The sequence below is a fragment of the Salvelinus fontinalis genome, chromosome 13 (genome assembly GCF_029448725.1).
Source record: "Salvelinus fontinalis isolate EN_2023a chromosome 13, ASM2944872v1, whole genome shotgun sequence".
NCBI lineage: Eukaryota > Metazoa > Chordata > Actinopteri > Salmoniformes > Salmonidae > Salvelinus > Salvelinus fontinalis.
In genome coordinates, this window is record NC_074677.1 from 16762986 (window position 1) to 16783900 (window position 20915).

Consider the following 20915-nt stretch of genomic DNA (forward strand, 5'->3'; position numbering starts at 1 on the left):
GACTAAACTTGGGTTTGTAATTCTGTATGCATAATGTAGGTAAGGACAGTAGCCTATAGGGGTGCTATGGAAGCATTAAGCCACCTGGTGGCACTGTAGAAAATGCACATACTTATAGCTCTTTGCTCATTAAACATTTGGAAAAAGGCTCAAAGCTTAAAGTCCCCCTAGCAGCCCAAATCATCCCAGTCTCTGAAGTTTCTTTAAAGCTACTGTAAAACGAATTTTGGATGCGAGTCAACGATTGGTGACCGTTGCTAGGTAAATTAGATGGAAAAGTGGGGATTGCAGTCTTTACTTGTCCATATACAATCATTATATGTGGGAGAGTAATTTGGGTGAACTATCCCTGTACTGAAACACTGCTGCAGCAGTCGCCTCTACAGCGCAGAGCAGCCATGCAGCTAATGAGGCAGAGAGACTCACTTCAGCCTAAAGCCCACACATACCTCGGTACAGCGGTCAGCTAGGCAGGACTGAGAGCGCATGAACCAGTCAATCAGACTAACCTTTGGACTGAGAGAGTTCATCATCCAGATGAACAGGTATAATCAAAAGGTTTTATACAAAATAATACTACACAAATCATCCAAAGAGGGAATCTGAGTCTTAAAGCCGATTTCTTCCCAGGCACGTGACGTGCTTCCACCTGAGATTGCAGAGATTTAGGGAAGAACAAGAGCAGATTCGCACAGGCTTGGCTGGCAGAGCTGTCCCTTCAATGAGAGAGATAATAATGCATATTGCAACCAGCAGGAAAAATATAGAAAAATATTTGGTGCTGTAACTAGATGAGGTTCTAAAACAGGTCTTGTAATGTGTCAACAGAGTAGTGTCATCTGTAGAAAAACCTTTGAGTGTCTCTAGAAATTGTAAAAAGATCCATTCCTCAAGCTTTGTATAGTTTGACAAAGATGCCAAGTCTACCGTCTTAATTTGAGATGTGTCTAATCTTGTTTTGTTCCACTTAAGCTTTAGTCCCTGGAGTAAAACAAATGGTGGTACCTATACTCTTCATTACAACACAGCATGCAGAGAACAAAGCAATGCATACACACATCAACTTGCAGAGCTTTCATTCATAATTCTCCTCTTTCTCATACACAAGCGCACCTACAACCACACAGGCACACACCACACAACACAGGCACACAACACAGGCACACAACACAGGCACACACTACACAACACAGGCACACACCACACAGGCACACAACACAGGCACAGACACACAGCTGACTAGCACACATACCTCTCTGTGTGTGCTTCAGCTCCTCTATCCTCCTTTCCCTGCTACTACTAGTCTGTCTCACACTGGGGGCTGCCTTCCTGTCTTCTGTTCGCCTGGATACTGCACGCTCACTCACTCAGCACGCTCACTCACAGTCCTCTGACTTTTCCCAGTGCAACAGTAAGCAAGCCAACATGCATGGGGGAAGGATAATGGCAAGCTGAAGGAGGGATAGAGGAGACACCAATTGGGAAGGTGTTTGTAACAAGGAGTACGCAGGCAGCAGTGTTAACATCCATTGGCTGCTATCCAAGTATAGTAGAGCACAATCCCCAAACACCTGCCCCCATGGGCTGAAGCTGCCTTACCATGGAAAAGGGGAGGGAAGCATCCTCCCGTTACTATCTATCAAAATGACTTCTCGTTTTATTTCTCTGCTGCAGTACGAAAATGTATGCACTCACTACTGTTAGTCGCTCTGGATAAGAGTGTCTGCTAAATTACTAAAATGTACAAATCAGATAAAGTTAATTGAGTGGAATGAATCCAATGACGGGCAGATTGGAAAACTAGTGGGCAGGAAGCAAATGAAGAAGGAATAAACAGAAAAGGATGATGCCACACCTCTAATAGTTTCTTATTCATTCATTATGCCGTTAAATACAGCAGTGTAAATCTAAGCTGTATATGCAACTGGGTAGACTATATTAGACTCCCGTTATGCACTGAATGGCTTTAACGATAGGCAGCCTAGAAATACTTGAGTCCATATGCAATCCCTTGGATGAGTGTCAAACTCCTTACTAAAAAGTTCAAACAGAGAAATCACACCACATGATATTAAAATGTGCACTGATAGGTTTTATCATGCCAACAGATTCTGGCCCTTGAATTCATGTACACAATTCAGACTCCATAAACGGATGTCTTTCAGAGACACTACCATGAAGAAAACATGTATGACAAAAGATTATATGATGTAATGTATGAAAGAATATTACAAAACAAGATGCCCGTTTGTGTCCATAAAGATAGTTTATCTCTGTGTATTGCTCCCTTTAGAGTCACCTGATTCAAGCCCTCAAAAGGTAAATCTGGATAGTATTAGACAGTTGCCCAAATCTATTTCACAAGCACTCTCAACACTCGGATCATGATGGAGCTTCTTTCCGACACATGCATTGAGGGGGAAAATAGGCATGGCACAACATGTTACATAGAGACAGGGTTATCCAAGATCCAAGGTTATCCAAGTAACTCTGTAATTTGGAACGCTTAAAATAATAACATAAAATGCGTCAGAAATAGTAATTATAGCAACTGAATTTACAGTCACCTAAAACCATTGTCTAGGTTTCCCTAGGGAAAGGGTGTGAACATGTGCTGTAATATTAAAGGGATAGTTCATCCAAATTACCCATGTTTACCTGGCCACTGTCTCCAAATGCTAGCTTTTTAGCACTTATGACACAAAACCAATGCAAGTGAATATCTCTGATTTCAGATTTGTTGGTATTTCGTCAATCATCTTTAACAAACTTTATTGAGCTACACAATACATTTTAAACACCTTGGGAGGATTTGGACATGAAATGCAGAAATCTGAAAGATTTCTCTTTCAAAACAAAAGCACTGATATTTTGTAAAGAATGTACATTTAGAAAATACATGAAATACATGAATAAGGGAGACAGGAATAGTAGCTTATGTGCTACCTAAGATGACTTGTTTTTCTCTCTGCATGTACTTGTGTGTCAAGATGACTGGGTTTGTCAGTTACCTATATACATGTGTGGCAATAATAAAAAATAATAATATTAATAATAATAAAACAGGGACAAATACTAGGAACCAATTTACTAAGATTTGCCCTGGTTCAATGTTGATCTCAAATTCTTTTAAAGAATAAAACAAAACAAAAAAGCTTAAATAAATGAAGAATTAAACAGGCAATTAAATGGGTTGGCCTTGAGTTCCATTTTTTATTTCACTCTTTAAAACGTGGTGCAGACTTTTAATGTAGTCAAAGATTTAGAACATCTGACCATTATCAAACAAATTCTAGGGAGAAAAGTGACAAAGTTCAAAAAGTTTAAAAGAATACAATAAGAAGAGGATGTGTTGATGGATGGAGTAGGATGTGTTGATGGATGGATGGAATAGGATGTGTTGATGGATGGAATAGAATGTGTAGATGGCTGGATGGATGAAATAAGATGTGTTGATCGATGGATGGAATAGGATGGAATAGGATGTGTTGATGGATGGAGTAGAATGTGTAGATGGCTGGATGGATGAAATAAGATGTGTTGATGGATGGAATAGGATAGGTTGATGGATGGATGAATAGGATGTGTTGATGGATGGAATAGAATGTGTAGATGGCTGGATGGATGAAATAAGATGTGTTGATGGATGGATGGATGGAATAGGATGTGTTGATGGATGGATGAATAGGATGTGTTGATGGATGGAGTAGAATGTGTAGATGGCTGGATGGATGAAATAAGATGGATGGATGGAATAGGATGTGTTGATGGATGGATGAATAGGATGTGTTGATGGATGGAGTAGAATGTGTAGATGGCTGGATGGATGAAATAAGATGTGTTGATGGATGGATGGATGGAATAGGATGTGTTGATGGATGGATGAATAGGATGTGTTGATGGATGAAATAAGATGTGTTAATGGATGGATGGATGGATGAATAGGATATGTTGATGGATGGAATTGGATGTGTAGCTGGATGGATGGTGGAATAAGATGTGTTGATGGATGGAATAGGATGTGTAGCTGGATGGATGGGTGGAATAAGATGTGTTGATGGATGGGTGGAATAGGATGTGTTGATGGATGGATGGAATAAGATGTGTTAATGGATGGATGAATGGAATTGGATGTATTGATGGATGATGTGAGATCTTGATGCCTTACACCAGGAAAAAGCACAGTGGGCATTGGTTTGGGGCTCTGAGCTGGGGTATAGCGTCAAGACCTGAAAGACAGGCTGTGACTGAAGTCTCCTTCTACATTCTGTACTACAGTTGGGTGCATTCAAATGTTTACATGTGCTGCGATTCATTTCCTCAAAAGTTTGCAGCGAATTCATACATTGTTTTATCAGTGATAAACAGTTTAATATAAACAAAAACCTGTATGATGTGTAACTATTTGTGATTTTGAAGTGATTTTTCATCGTTGCAAAGGCAAGGGATGCCATTGCCACTCCAATTCACAGTCATATAGAAGGGGTGTGCATGGGAATGAGGTATGTACAGTTGAAGTCGGAAGTTTACATACACCTTAGCCAAATACATTTAAACTAAGTTTTTCACAATTCCTGACATTTAATCCTTAGGCCAGTTAGGATCACCACTTTATTTTAAGAATGTGAAATGTCAGAATAATAGTAGAGAGAATGATTTATTTCAGCTTTTATTTCTTTCATCACATTCCCAGTCGGTCAGAAGTTTACATACACTCAATTAGTATTTGGTAGCATTGCCTTTAAATTGTTTAATTGGGGTCAAACGTTTTGGGTAGCCTTCCACAAGCTTCCCACAATAAGTTGGGTGAATTTTGGCCCATTACTCAACAGCAATGTATTTCATGGCAATGTACTGGTATTTACTAGACAATTACAGTTCTGGCCCTCAAAAAGTCACATTTACTTAACACTTTCCTGCAGTGAAGGTGACCCGCGGAGTTCCATATAACAGCAAGTGCTGTCAAATACTCACAAATGTTCCTTATTTGACCTGCTGTAGCCAAAGTCATAGGGAAAAAAGTCCTGACGTTCTTTCATTTGATTTTCAGCAATTATATTGGCAGATTGTTCAGTTTGTGAACTACATTTACATGTGCTCTTATCCAGAGTGACTAGGGTTAAGTGTCCTGCTCAAGAGCACAGACAGATTCTTCACCTAGTCGGCTCAGGGATTCAAATCAGCGACCTTCCGGTTACTGGTCTATAGCTCTTAACCGCTAGGCTACCTGCTGTCCCAGCTATCTAACTTTGCAGCTGGATGTGCTCAAAACAAGAAGGCAATAGGTTCTCATTGGTAAAGACATTTCTATGACCAAATGTACCGTGTACTGATTCTGAGGACAATCTTCGGACAAACTGATTCGTAGCAGGACAATCTTCCCAGAATACACCTTTACAGGCCCATGACTCCCTCTTACTGCAGACATCCCATGAAGTATTGCCAAAGACAACCGCTGACTTTAATCCAACATGACATGTCTTGGCACACTCATCAAAGCAACTCAATGCACCACAGGCAATGTACTGGAGATTTATAAGACGGAGATGGACAGAAAATGTCCCTTGTGGGTTATTAGTGTTTATTTGCTTTTGTGAAATTATGTCAATATTTGTCCACAGGATTTGGTTATCCTAGGGCAGTGGTCGCCAACCTTTTCTGAGCCTATGCAACATTAACACAGTCTTGTCTGAGTGAGGGTTGGTTAGTGATATATTTGTTTTTATATTACTCCCGGTGCCGGTGCCTCTGTATCTGATAATCAGTCTCTCAGCGGATAGAGGGAGAGAGCAGCAGAGGGTCCGCCTCTTACCGCCCAGGGAGCTGAGTTTGCACCTCCAGTTCAAAAGGGGACAACTTCACGTACCCGATGTGCCAGGCAGCTTAATAAAGTGTACCTACAGCTAACAGCACGAGATAAATTTATAAAATAGGAGTGCGTATTTTTTATTGTTGGCCTTTTTACAGAAATGTTCGGCGATCGACTTGGAATGCCTTGAAGATCGACCAGTCGACCAGGGTTGATGACCACTGTCCTAAAGTGTGTTTTGTAATTTGTCTTCCACCTTGATCATGAAGCTCAGTGATTGGCTGTTACAGCTGAGACTCACCCTCGGGCCTGTACTGAGCAATGATGGTGACAGTTTGGCCCGCCCCCTTTAGTGCTGCAGCAGCTTGCTCGTGGGTGGCCCCGCGTAGGTCGATGCCATTAACCTGCAGTGACAGAAACACACACCCATCTCTACATGAATTTTTCACTTTTTACAACTGCAAACAAAACATATCAGGTTAAATAGGGCCATCCCTCCTTCCCTCTCCCTCTCTTTCCACTCATCCCATTCACCTCAATCCCTGTGTGTGTGTGTGTGTGTGTGTGTGTGTGTGTGTGTGTGTGTGTGTGTGTGTGTGTGTGTGTGTGTGTGTGTGTGTGTGTGTGTGTGTGTGTGTGTGTGTGTGTGTGTGTGTGTGTGTGTGTGTGTGTCTTTGTGCTCACTGCTCCAATGCATGTCTGACAGTGTGGGGAAGTGAAGAGACGGGGAAGTGAGAGACTACGTGCCTGAGAGAAAGAGAGGGAACAAGTTATTCTTAGACATGAAAATCAGGCCAGAGCTGAAATGCGCCTTAACTGCCTACTCTAATCAAGGTACCAAGGCCAAAGAAGGCAAGTGCTTGGGCACCCCAACCACAGTCTTACATCCGTTTTAATCAGGCATCCAGAGTGATTTGAAAACCCACCTTACATGGTTGAAATAATAAAAGTAGTGAATACAGAAAGAGGTGTGTCTAACACAAGGGCCTAACCTTTAAACATGTTTTACAAAGTTGCATCACTCCATGTCAAATTGGTGATGAGTTATGACCACTACATGTTTGCCACTGTGTCAGTATGTGGCTTGATGCTACCGTGTTACTGCCACCGTGTCAGTATGTGGCTTGATGCTACCGTGTTACTGCCACCGTGTCAGTATGTGGCTTGATGCTACCGTGTTACTGCCACTGTGTCAGTATGTGGCTTGATGCTACCGTGTTACTGCCACCGTGTCAGTATGTGGCTTGATGCTACCGTGTTACTGCCACCGTGCCAGTATGTGGCTTGATGCTACCGTGTTACTGCCACTGTGCCAGTATGTGGCTTGATGCTACCGTGTTACTGCCACCGTGTCAGTATGTGGCTTGATGCTACCGTGTTACTGCCACCGGGTCAGTATGTGGCTTGATGCTACCGTGTTACTGCCACCGTGCCAGTATGTGGCTTGATGCTACCGTGTTACTGCCACCGTGTCAGTATGTGGCTTGATGCTACCGTGTTACTGCCACCGTGTCAGTATGTGGCTTGATGCTACCGTGTTACTGCCACCGTGTCAGTATGTGGCTTGATGCTACCGTGTTACTGCCACCGTGTCAGTATGTGGCTTGATGCTACCGTGTTACTGCCACCGTGCCAGTATGTGGCTTGATGCTACCGTGTTACTGCCACCGTGTCAGTATGTGGCTTGATGCTACCGTGTTACTGCCACCGTGTCAGTATGTGGCTTGATGCTACCGTGTTACTGCCACCGTGTCAGTATGTGGCTTGATGCTACCGTGTTACTGCCACCGTGTCAGTATGTGGCTTGATGCTACCGTGTTACTGCCACCGTGCCAGTATGTGGCTTGATGCTACCGTGTTACTGCCACCGTGTCAGTATGTGGCTTGATGCTACCGTGTTACTGCCACCGTGCCAGTATGTGGCTTGATGCTACCGTGTTACTGCCACTGTGCCAGTATGTGGCTTGATGCTACCGTGTTACTGCCACCGTGTCAGTATGTGGCTTGATGCTACCGTGTTACTGCCACCGTGTCAGTATGTGGCTTGATGCTACCGTGTTACTGCCACCGTGCCAGTATGTGGCTTGATGCTACCCTTTTATTGCCATAGGCTACTGCTCTTTCCAAGATAATTTAACTTGTACATGTTAATCAATCATTTCATCCACACTGCTCGCGAGCGTCTGCGTTTCCAAACGCTCAAAAATAACTTATATTTGAGACGCTCAACACTGAGCAGCCTTTTGCAAGTCCCACCTCATCCTTCTACTCATTGGCTTTGAGTATTATTTCTGTCAACAAACCAATGTGGGTGCTTGGAAGAGGAATGAGAAAAGATAAATCAAAGCTAACAAACTAAAAGCTCAAAACTAACGAATTATGTTTCCTCTTTTACAGTGGGGCAAAAAAGTATTTAGTCAGCCACCAATTGTGCAAGTTCTCCCACTTTAAAATATGAGAGAGGCCTGTAATTTTCATCATAGGTACACTTCAACTATGACAGACAGAATGAGAAAAAAAAATCCAGAAAATCCCATTTTAGGATTTTTAATGAATTTATTTGCAAATTATGGTGGAAAATAAGTATTTGGTCACCAACAAACAAGCAAGATTTCTGGCTCTCACAGACCTGTAACTTCTTCTTTAAGAGGCTCCTCTGTCCTCCACTCGTTACCTGTATTAATGGCACCTGTTTGAACTTGTTATCAGTATAAAAGACACCTGTCCACATACTCAAACAGTCACACTCCAAACTCCACTATGGCCAAGACCAAAGAGCTGTCAAAGGACACCATAAACAAAATTGTAGACCTGCACCAGGCTCGGAAGACTGAATCTGCAATAGGTAAGCAGCTTGGTTTGAAGAAATCAACTGTGGGAGCAATTATTAGGAAATGGAAGACATACAAGACCACTGATAATCTCCCTCGATCTGGGGCTCCACGCAAGATCTCACCCCGTGGGGTCAAAATGATCACAAGAACGGTGAGCAAAAATCCCAGAACCACACGGGGGGACCTAGTGAATGACCTGCAGAGAGCTGGGACCAAAGTAACAAAGCCTACCATCAGTAACACACTACGCCGCCAGGGACTCAAATCCTGCAGTGCCAGACGTGTCCCCCTGCTTAAGCCAGTACATGTCCAGGCCCGTCTGAAGTTTGCTAGAGAGCATTTGGATGATCCAGAAGAAGATTGGGAGAATGTCATATGGTCAGATGAAACCAAAATATAACTTTTTGGTAAAAACTCAACTCGTCGTGTTTGGAGGACAAAGAATGCTGAGTTGCATCCAAAGAACACCATACCTACTGTGAAGCATGGGGGTGGAGCATCATGCTTTGGGGCTGTTTTTCTGCAAAGGGACCAGGACGACTGATCCGTGTAAAGGAAAGAATGAATGGGGCCATGTATCGTGAGATTTTGAGTGAAAACCTCCTTCCATCAGCAAGGGCATTGAAGATGAAACGTGGCTGGGTCTTTCAGCATGACAATGATCCCAAACACACCGCCCGGGCAACGAAGGAGTGGCTTCGTAAGAAGCATTTCAAGGTCCTGGAGTGGCCTAGCCAGTCTCCAGATCTCAAACCCATAGAAAATCTTTGGAGGGAGTTGAAAGTCCGTGTTGCCCAGCAACAGCCCCAAAACATCACTGCTCTAGAGGAGATCTGCATGGAGGAATGGGACAAAATACCAGCAACAGTGTGTGAAAACCTTGTGAAGACTTACAGAAAACGTTTGACCTCTGTCATTGCCAACAGCGGGTATATAACAAAGTATTGAGATAAACTTTTGTTATTGACCAAATACTTATTTTCCACCATAATTTGCAAATAAATTCATTAAAAATCCTACAATGTGATTTTTTTGATTTTTTTTTCTCATTTAGTCTGTCATAGTTGAAGTGTACCTATGATGAAAATTACAGGCCTCTCTCATCTTTTTAAGTGGGAGAACTTGCACAATTGGTGGCTGACTAAATACTTTTTTGCCCCACTGTATCTGTGTATTAATAGAGGGAGTAGAGAAACACACGATTCTGAAACGCACAATTCTGATTCCGGGTCAAAATTCTACAAAGATCCGTGGCCTCCCGGGTGGTGCAGTGGTCTAAAGCACTGCATCGCAGTGCTAGCTGTGCCACCAGAGATTCTGGGTTCGAGCCCAGGCTCTGTTGCGACCGGGAGGCCCATGGGGCGGTGAACAATTGGCCCAGCGTTGTCTGGGTTAGGGAGGGTTTGGCTGGTAGGGATGTCCTTGTCTCATCGTGCACTAGTGACTCCTGTGGTGGGCTGGGCGCAGTGTGCGCTGACCAGGTCGCTAGGTGTACGGTGTTTCCTCTGACACATTGGTGCGGCTGGCTTCTGGGTTGGATGTGTGTTGTGTCAAGAAGCAGCTTGGTTGGGTTGTGTTTTGGAGGACGAGTCCCGAGTCTGTACGGGAGTTGCAGCGATGAGACAAGACAGTGGATCCAGCAAAAGAAGGACCATATGCATTTCAGGTAAAATAATAAAATAATAACCCATGGACAAACTAGCAAGCGCTAGCTAGCTAAATGTACACACATTTTCCATGCACCAAAATAATAGAATTGTTGTGGATAGACAAAATCAACACGCGGTTCAAAAGTTACAGCTAGGGGTGTAATGGTTCACCAAACCCACAGTTCTGCGGTTTTGGGGTCATGTTTCAGTTCAGTTTTGGTACAGCGATAAAATGTAATGCCAACTGTAGTTAATTTTTATTTATTAAAGAAAATACAAAGTGTTGGTATTCCTGGTTCCATATATGATCATTACAGCCTTCAGTTAATTTAGCATTAGCATTACATTTGCACATCAAATTTCAAAGACCTGTGGTGTCCATGTTTTTTCAGATATCAACACCAAACTTGGTATATATCTTCATGGTCATATGGTCAATTATCTGTACACGTTTGATTTGATAGTTTGGCTGATAGAATGAATGTATAGGCATTGGAATTTTGAGAAATAATTCATCAAATTTAATTGGCTTGTTAATCGGCCATCTTATGACATTGCAACGTTTTCTTCACAATATAGTCAGGTGCACGTAGACCAGCGAGCACACATTAAATCTGGTGTCAAAAGGCTGTTCCTAGGACCCCTAATAATCGTTCAATTAAGTTTTGAGATTACTTTGAACACGTTTTACTAAATTCAACAAATAATTCCAATTACGTTCAACCTGAAAAATGTGTGTGAATATAGAAATGATCAAATCAAATAAACAGACCTATGACTGCTTGCCTTATCATGGACAAGATAAATCAGTAAAGATGTATAGTTTTGATAGAAAGCTACAGACATACAATGCCGGCAAGCGTTTGCACTCACATGTATCGACTGTACTGTACTGTGTTTGTTTACAGTATACGAAAATGACTTAGTTCTGGGACTGATCCTCAGGACCATCTTGAAAATGGGACATCTCATGGATATAATCTTGTCTATTATAGTCTCAGTATATTTATGAATACATGTACATACCTGTGTGTGTATGTAGAAACACTATCAATATAAGTGTGTACTTCATCCTGTGCGTTTGTTGGGGTAAACTCACCGACAGGATCTGGTCTCCCCTCCGCAGCTCTCCACTCAGGTCGGCAGGCCCTCCCGCCAGGATGAAGGAGACAAAGATGCCCTCTCCGTCCTCCCCGCCCACGATGTTGAATCCCAGGCCTGTGGAGCCCTTGTGGAGGACCATCCTCCTGGGATCCCTGTACAAACAGGTCAGATAGTACATCAGCTCAGCATCCGAGTCCGAGGGACTTAGCATCTTGACTGTCCGTCCAGGAGAGAGAAGAAGAAGAAAGAGAACCAAGCAGTACAGATGCGTTGGCACGTAGAGCGTACAGGGCACAGTACGGAGATGGCAGAGGCCCAAAGGGGGATTGTGCTCTACTTAGATCATTGTCCCATTTCTGACTGGTTTCCTGGAGACGAGGAGCCTGCACATGAGCGTGAGGGGAAAAGTGTGTACGCACACACACACTTCCTCACACAGACACGTATGAAGACAGAGCTAGCCTCTGTCACCAGCTCCCACTGGAATAAAGTCAAATAGGAATCAGGACATTCTGAGGACACCTTCCCCAAGAACTCTTTGGAGAGATGAGACTGATTTTCCTTGCAGTTCCACTAATCTACTGTGAATGGAGCACTGTCTCTGTCAAACCAACACAAAATGATCTAGATAATAATATCTGTTGAGTAAAGCTAGATGGTTCTGAGTTGGTAGCCAGGTCTCTTTATGAGTTTCTTGACAGGACAAGGACAGATCAAGTCTGGAAATCAAGCTATAGAGATGGATATAAATGCATTTCAAACAACTTTGGTTCATATGTGTCAAGTGTCTCCAAGAAGGAATGCTGATCGAGGATCAGGTCCCGTGTAACCTTATTCAATGTGATCGAAAAATTGCACACACCAGGGGTGTGAGTACTTTCTGAAGGCACTGTACCAGGAGTGTCTTCAGAAAGGTGTGTGCTGACTTTTTCCACATTTTGTTGTGTTACAGCCTGAATTTAAAATAACACTGAGAAATTGTGTTACTGGCCTACACACAATACCTCATAATATCAAAGAGGAATAATGTTTTTCAAATTTGAAAACATTTTATGAAAAATGAAAAGCTGAAATGTCTTGAGTCAAGTATTTAACTCATTTGTTATGGCCAGCCTAAATAAGTTCAGTATTAAAAACGTGCTTAACAAGTCCCATAATAAGTTGCATGGACTCACTCTGTGTGCAATAATAGCGTTCAACATGATTTTTGAATGACAACCTCATCGCTGTACCCCACACATACAATTATCTCTAAGGTCCCTCAGTCTAGCAGTGAATTTCAAACACAGATTCAACAACAAAGACCAGGGAGGTTAACCAATGTCTCGCAAAGAAGGGCAGATATTTGTAGATGGGGGGGGGAAAAGCAGACATTGAATATCCCTTTCAGCATAGTGAAGTTATGACTGAAGTCTGAAGTCGGCTTGAAAATCTATGACAAGACTTGCAAATGGATTTCTAGCAATGATCAGCAACCAACTTGACAGAGCTTGAAGAATTTTTAAAAGAACAATGTGCAAATATTATACAATGCAGGTGTGCAAAGCTCTTAGAGACTTACCCAGAAAGACCAAAAGGTGATTGTAACATGTATTGACTCAGGGGTGGGAATACTTATGTGAATTTGATATTTCTGTATATCATTTTCAATACATTTGCAAAATGCTCTAAAAACATGTATACACTTTGTCATTATGGGGTATTGTATCAATTTTGAATTCAGGCTGTAACAGAACAAAATGTGGAATAGGTCAAGGGGTATGATTACCTTCTGAAGAAACTGTGGTTTGTAGGTTCCCTTAATTTGTTGTGATAGGACCTAACACTTGTTCTACATTCGATCGCCATCTACTGGAGGATTAAAGGAACACTTCACTGATCTTTTACTTCATAGTCTTTATACTATATTCAGCACCACACCAGTATCTACATTTGAGGTCAGGAATTTACATACACCTTAGCCAAATACATTTAAAAACTCAGTACTTCACAATTTCTGACATTTAATCCCAGTAAAAATTCCCTGTTTTAGGTCAGTTAGGATCACCACTTTATTTTACGAATGTGAAATGTCAGAATAATACGTCTTGAGATGTTGCTTCAATATATCCACATAATTTCCTTCCTCATGATGCCATCTATTTTGTGAAGTGCACCAGTCCCTCCTGCAGCAAAGCACCCCCACAACATGATGCTCCCACCCCTGTGCTTCACGATTAGGATGGTGTTCTTCGGCTTGCAAGCCTCCCCCCTTTTCCTCCAAACATAACGATGGTCATTATGGCCAAACAGTTCTATTTTTGTTTCATCAGACCAGAGGACATTTCTCCAAAAAAGTATGATCTTTGTCCCCATTTGCAGTTGCAAACCCTAGTCTGGCTTTTTATGGTGGTTTTGGAGCAGTGGCTTCTTCCTTGCTGAGCGGCCTTTCAAGTTATGTCTATATAGGACTCGTTTTACTGTGGATACAGATACTTTTGTACCTGTTTCCTCCAGCATCTTCACAGGGTCCTTTGCTGTTGTTCTGGGATTGATTTGCACTTTTCGCACCAAAGTACGTTCATCTCTAGGAGACAGAACGCATCTCCTTCCTGAGCGGTATGGCGGCTGTGTGGTCCCACGGTGTTCATACTTGCGTACTATAGTTTGTACAGATGAACGTGGTACGTTCAGGCGTTTGGAAATTGCTCCCAAGGATGAACCAAACTTGTGGAGGTCTACAATTTTCTTTCTGAGGTCTTGGCTGCTTTATTTTGATTTTCCCATGATGTCAAGCAAAGAGGCACTGAGTTTGAAGGGTGGGCTTGAAATACATCCACAGGTACACCTCCGATTGACTCAAATAATGTCAATTAGCCTATCAGAAGCTTCTAAAGCCATGACATCATTTTCTGGAATTTTCCAAGCTGTTTAAAGGCACAGTCAACTTAGTGTATATAAACTTCTGACCCACTGGAATTGTGATACAGTGAATTATAAGTGAAATAATCTGTCTGTAAACAATTGTTGGAAAAATTACTTGTGTCATGCACAAAGTAGATGTTCTAACCAACTTGCTAAAACTATAGTTTGTTAACAAGACATTTGTGGAGTGGTTGAAAACAAGTTTTAATGACTCCAACCTAAGGGTATGTAAACTTCCGACTTCAACTGTACATGTGAAAATGGCACATTTGTATACGACGTAAAAATAAATGTAAAAAAAGAAAATTGGTGAAATACGTATTTAAAGCACTTGGGTGAAGCAGTGGTACCCAAACATTTTTAAGGTGTGTCTCAAAAAATGTGTGAAATAAGATTAGTGTAGGACATTGTCTGAGCATGGTGACCGTTGTAAGCTTTCCTGTTAGAAAAGGCCTACCACGAATCTGAACTGTGACACTTCAGAGCAGGTGTGCAATGATTCTGATGCAAAATATTTAGTCTGTTGCAAAGAAGAGTTTCTATTGAACAAATTCAGGTAGGTCCCTCCTAGTTTCATTTCCTCTTTCAGCTTCCGTTTGGTTCTTAAACAGTAAACGGTTTCTGTAATGAATACACCCCAAGCAAATTCCAATCACCCCAGGCAAATAAACATTTGGACCTCGAAGCCAGTTCCCCTGCTGATTTAAATTATGTCCCTCTAATAAGGGACTGATTTAGACCTAGGACACCTGGTTTGTGCAATTAATTATCAGGTTAAACCAGCATTACTCCGGACCTCCAGGCTCGGATTTGAATACCCCTGCAATAGAGCACCTATAAAACATGGTATACAGCTTGTTTTGTTATACAGCTTGTTTTTGATTACAGCTTGTTTTGGTTATACAGCTTGTTTTGGTTATACAGCTTGTTTTGGTATTCAGCTTGTTTTTGATTACAGCTTGTTTTGGTTATACAGCATGTTTTGGTTATACAGCTTGTTTTGGTTATACAGCTTGTTTTGGTTATACAGCTTGTTTTGGTTATACAGCATGTTTTGGTTATACAGCTTGTTTTGGTTATACAGCTTGTTTTGGTATTCAGCTTGTTTTTGATTACAGCTTGTTTTGGTTATACAGCATGTTTTGGTTATACAGCTTGTTTTGGTTATACAGCATGTTTTGGTTATACAGCATGTTTTGGTTATACATCTTGTTTTGGTTATACAGCTTGTTTTGGTATTCAGCTTGTTTTTGATTACAGCTTGTTTTGGTTATACAGCTTGTTTTGGTTATACAGCATGTTTTGGTTATACAGCTTGTTTTGGTTATACAGCATGTTTTGGTTATACAGCATGTTTTGGTTATACAGCTTGTTTTGGTTATACAGCATGTTTTGGTATTCAGCTTGTTTTGGTTATACAGCATGTTTTGGTTATACAGCTTGTTTTGGTTATAAAGCTTGTTTTGGTTTTCAGCTGAGGGATTGTCGGAACGGCCAACCTGCCAACACCCAACAGAGAATTGCTTCCAAAATGTAACACTAGATGGCAACCAAACTCCAGATGGCACCTGAATGTGCCTTAATATGGCACAAAAGTTTAAACTAAACTTGAAATGACGCCATGTATTTCAAATCTTCTTAATGTAGCGGATAATATTGGTTGGGAATTATATTAATGGAAATGGGGATATGTAAATGTTTGTCTTTCTGTGATCAAAGAATCACAAAGAATCTGAGACAATCCTGAGAGAATACTCATGAACTGTGCTCAGACCAGCTTTGAGTATATAACTGAGAGGCATTCTCAGTTAAGACAATGCACATGGTTGACCCCCTTGCTAGGAATGAGAAGCTGCTTTCACCACTCTCATTGGTAGATGCACCCTTTTTAAAGACTATTGAGATGGACAAGTTCAGGTAGTCCTTCTCGTTTCGTCCGTTTTCTAGTGAATACAACCCTGATTACACAATGCTTCTGTTAGAACACACATGGGATTTAAGCCAGGCTCTCGCCCTCCCTCAGTGTCCCTAGAGGCCTCCTGTGACAGCAACACAGCCAGCTGCAACCCAGTGATAAGGAGAACGGGATGGTTAGGCAGCTGGAGGCCCACGGGAGGCCATTCTATGCTAGCATGCAGGGAGGTAGCCTACAGTTAAAATGCTGCTGCTAACATAGTTCTGTAATATCGATTCAGCACATCTGCAATAGCTAACAGACGATTGCAGCACCACGGCAACCTCAGGCATCTCAACACAATCATGTGGGCGAACAGAAAAACAAACAAACAGAGAAAGCTCATTGTGAATTCCACCTTTCTCTGGATAAGATCAGACAACCAATCCCGCCTATGCATTAAACATGCTCCATGATATGCCGCTCTCTTCTCGCCTCCAATTTATTTCATGTCACCTTTTGTTAGGCTTTACCAGAATCTTTATACTCATGCAGGTCCTTTAATTTTAAAGTGTTAAAATATGAAAATATTGCTGGGAGAATGCCATGAAAGTGAGAAGTAAACTGCCATTTTGAATGCAGATGGTTGGGTAGGTTGCTTAAACATTTCAACTGTCCAAAAACGTTTATTTTCAACTTTCATGCATTGTCAACGCTGGTCAAAATAAAGTTGCGTGATTTCCATTGGAGTTTTGATAGAGACAACAAGACTGTACATAGAACATGACCATGCTATCTAAGTACTTGTGTTTAAGCAGTTCCCACTCAACCTACTCAATTTACAGTAGAATGAGAGGTGAATACATCCCACTGGGCACAGATGTCAGTTCAACGTTTAGTTTTGATTGACATTTGGTTGAGTTTTCAACTAACGTGAATTCAACAAGAAATATAAAAAAATACCATGTCATTGGATTTAGGTTAAAAGTTGGGTAAAAAAAATATATGAAATTCCCTTACGTTGATGACTTTTTGCAAATCCAATCAGTCAACGCCATCAAGTTGATTCTTTCGGTCGAAATGACGTGGAAACAACGTAGATTGAACCAGTTTTTGCCCATTGGGTTAACCCTTTGAGAAATGCTTGGAACTGCACAACCCCTTGCATTCTAGAAGAAGAGGTTTTTAAAAAGATACGATTTGATTATTTCCTGCTCCCTCTGAGACGTTGAATGGCAAAGCACCGTTCTCTAGGGTTGTAATTGGATTAGAAGAATGAAAGTGGCAGTGCACTTAGCCCACAACATCGAGGAAATGCCCCCCCAAAAAAGGGTGACAAGGCAATCCAAATAACATGTTCTATGTCCCAAATGGCACCCTATTCCCTACATAGTGCATTACTTTTGACCTGCACCCTATGGGCCCTGGTCAAAATTGTGCACTATATACGGAAGAGTGTGCCATTTGGGACGTAACCACTGCCTTCCAGTTAATAATGGTTCAGACAAAGAAGTGGTTATGCCCACCAATGAGCAATTAGACAAAATGTTCCCCTTTTTTTTATTACATACTAAAATGTTCTGGTATTCTGTGATTGTGAGGCTCTGTGATTGTGAGGTTCTTGCTAAGTCTCTGTAAAAGGAGACAGTAGCTAAGGCTCCTTATTAAAACATTGAAATTGCTAATAAAATCATTATTAAATTCAGGTGGACTAAATGAAACTCTGATATCCTGATAGATTGGGTAAAGTTTCCTCTAGGTACAGATCTAGGTTCAGATTCCCCTCCCCCAATCCTAACTTTAACCATCAGTGGGAAAAATGACCCAAGATCAGTGTCTAGGGGCAAATTCACCCTACAGTACGTCAATCGATTCTGTCAACTACCCTTTACCTATCAATAAAGGATTATTGAATCCCATTTGATGGTGCTCAAATGCATCTCAGTTAACAATGTTTGACATGTCAAGACACATCAAGCGTAGGGAAAGTCATCGAAATGAAATGAATTCAATATTGAGTCGGCACATCCAGAAAAACCATCATTCCATCCCTACTTGTCATTTTAAGGCAAAGAAGCATTTGTGTGACACATATGTGCACAATACAAATGGTATGGAAGGATGCCAAGTAAAGCTACATTCTGACAAATGGTTGAAAAAAACAATCATACAATTTACTAAATCTAATGTTTGCTTCATCCACATGGCCAGAGCTTGATAAAGACCTACCATAGTGTGCGTCAACTGGGTGACTCTTCAACAGCAAATAAAACAACATACGCCATTCATTTGAACCATTGTCAAAGCCCACATAAGTGTCAGGATAGTTTGAAATATCCCTTGTAAGTTTAACTTTGACCAAATACAAAAACAAACCCTACTCCGCCTCTCCTTTAGGCTGCCACATGTGAACAAGACCATTTCATTAATACTTATCTAACAAACTCTGCAATTACTTGCATAATGAACAGCAGGCTTATCCATTGAAAGATGATGCAGGGAGTGCCAAGTCTCCAATCCATACACATAAAAACCATTAGATGGGGATAGCTCTGACATCAGCCACGTACTCCTATGGAAAACTCCCGACGGCGCATGAAGCCAGAAATATTTGAATTTGAAGCGTGCCATATAACTGAATACGGCTGAATGGCACCAAAAAAAATTGCTAAAGATCATGGTGAAAGTGGCCGTAAGTAGCAAAGGATCATGGTTGATGTAGTAATTTTCATTCTGCCTGAGAGATGCGTGCAAAGAACGTGCATGAGGGTGTGAGCATCCTCGTAGCCCGCCAGCCTGTGATTGGACTGTGTCACCACGTGGTCCCGTGTTGTTATGATTCTGGACAGTCAGATAGCTAGCAAAAATGGCAAGAAGCTGCCATGTGGGGAATCGTAGTCCCACAAAATTATGCATGTTAGCAGTTAAGCTTTCAAGATAAAACACTTTCAGTAAAAAGCAAAAAGAGTGATGAAAACTGAACTGCTAATCTAGAAAATGTATCAAAACACTAGAGATGTTTTTTTGAGTAAAGTAATCCTTTAACCGCCTTAACCTTCAGTGTACAGTATTCTGTTAGTATTGTATTGTATTAGGTTGGTCAAACTTGAACAATATGGATGATGCTCAGTTGAACTCATCTGGTCCTAACAGCATCCATAACACCATATGCCTTATTGATGAATGCCTTCACACTCCCCAGCTCTGCTGATTGTATCTATAGATACGCTGCTCATGCATAAATGATAAACAGGATGCAATAATATTAAGCCCTGCACAAACAAGATAAAGATAACAACGTGCTATTAATAGGAGAACAAAGACACAAACTGTAATTGTATGCTTACCACGGAATCTTGATAATTATCATATAAAGTGGCACCTCAATACTTACATTTCAATTGATGAGAAGAAGTTTACTGCTGTTCTTGTTGATGTTTCAATATGTAAATGATTATAACTCCCACCAAGGCCAATTAGGAATTACTTTAGTTTTCATATAATAATGCAGATAATTGAAATTCTAAATAAACAAGCAAACATTAACGAAGGTGAAGGCCATCCTGACCCAGAAGGATAGTGCTTGTGGTTTCAACTACAATGTGTTTAGGGAGAGATAAGAAAGAGAGATCTCAGATAGTTTGAGAATATCTCTAATATCTATGACCAATGCAATCACCACTTGCCCCTTAACACTACGATCACACCAGCGGACAAAAACACGTTGAATGAACATTATAGCAACGTCATAATAGCAACGTCATATTTCAATGGAATTCTTTGTTGGCTTTGCAAAAAGTGCATCTAAAACCATTGCACCAAAGTAAAAATGATCCATGTTGACTTCCATAATGACATTTTATGAGTCCTTCTGACAGTAGCTGCTTCAACAAACCACATGTACCAAATACCATGATGCTTTTCAAAGAAAAAACGTTTACTTTGAACAACACTGCCTGTGCTTGCGAAAGATAAGGCCAGCAGTTTTGGACTGGATCAGACCCCTTTGAGACAGAAGATTCACATTTACATTTGAATCATTTAGCAGATGCTTTTCTCCAGAGTGACTTACAGTAAGTGTATTCATCTTAAAGACATATGAAAACAGATAACCAAGACAATTTTGGAATGTTGTTTTGTTTTGTCACAAAATGTCAGAAGGTCAGTTGGCAATGCAATCGACACGGACATCTTACAATTTTATAACTTTCAATGGACTCATAATCAAAGCCAGACTAAGTATAGCACTTTTACTGAGAAAGAAACAAATAACGATAATAAGAAACATTATCATTCAAGTCACACATGGTGCAAGGCAAGTCATGTCAATAGCAGAGGTGTAATGGGGACTGATGGGGAGACCGACGGGCCAATCACGTACATTGAGAGAGAGGATCAGACCCCTTAAAGAGAGAGAATCAGACCCTTTAGAGAGGACCATACCCCCTGGAGACAGAGGACCATACCCCTTGGAGAGAGAGTACCATTCCCCCTGGAGACAGAGGACCATTCCCCCTGGAGAGAGAGGACCATACCCCCTGGAGAGAGAGGACCATACCCCCTGGAGAGAGAGGACCATTCCCCCTGGAGAGAGAGTACCATACCCCCTGGAGAGAGAGGACCATTCCCCCTGGAGAGAGAGGACCATACCCCCTGGAGAGAGAGGACCATTCCCCCTGGAGAGAGAGGACCATTCCCCCTGGAGAGAGAGGACCATACCC

At 41.5% G+C, this 20915-nt stretch overlaps 1 protein-coding gene across 22 annotated transcripts in view; it reads right to left on the reverse strand.

Moving 5' to 3' along the window:
- LOC129868173 (disks large homolog 2) overlaps positions 1-20915 on the reverse strand; it is a 282679-nt gene that overhangs the window by 19716 nt on the left and 242048 nt on the right. For all 22 annotated transcript variants that reach the window (XR_008761729.1, XM_055941883.1, XM_055941891.1 and 19 more), the window contains 2 exons: positions 11392-11548; positions 6111-6213 (listed from right to left, as the gene is read on the reverse strand). Coding sequence is in view for 21 of the 22 variants with exons in the window: in XM_055941883.1 (XP_055797858.1) it covers positions 6111-6213; positions 11392-11548 (260 nt within the window). In the remaining variant the exon portion in view is untranslated. The remainder of the gene's footprint in view (positions 1-6110; positions 6214-11391; positions 11549-20915) is intronic.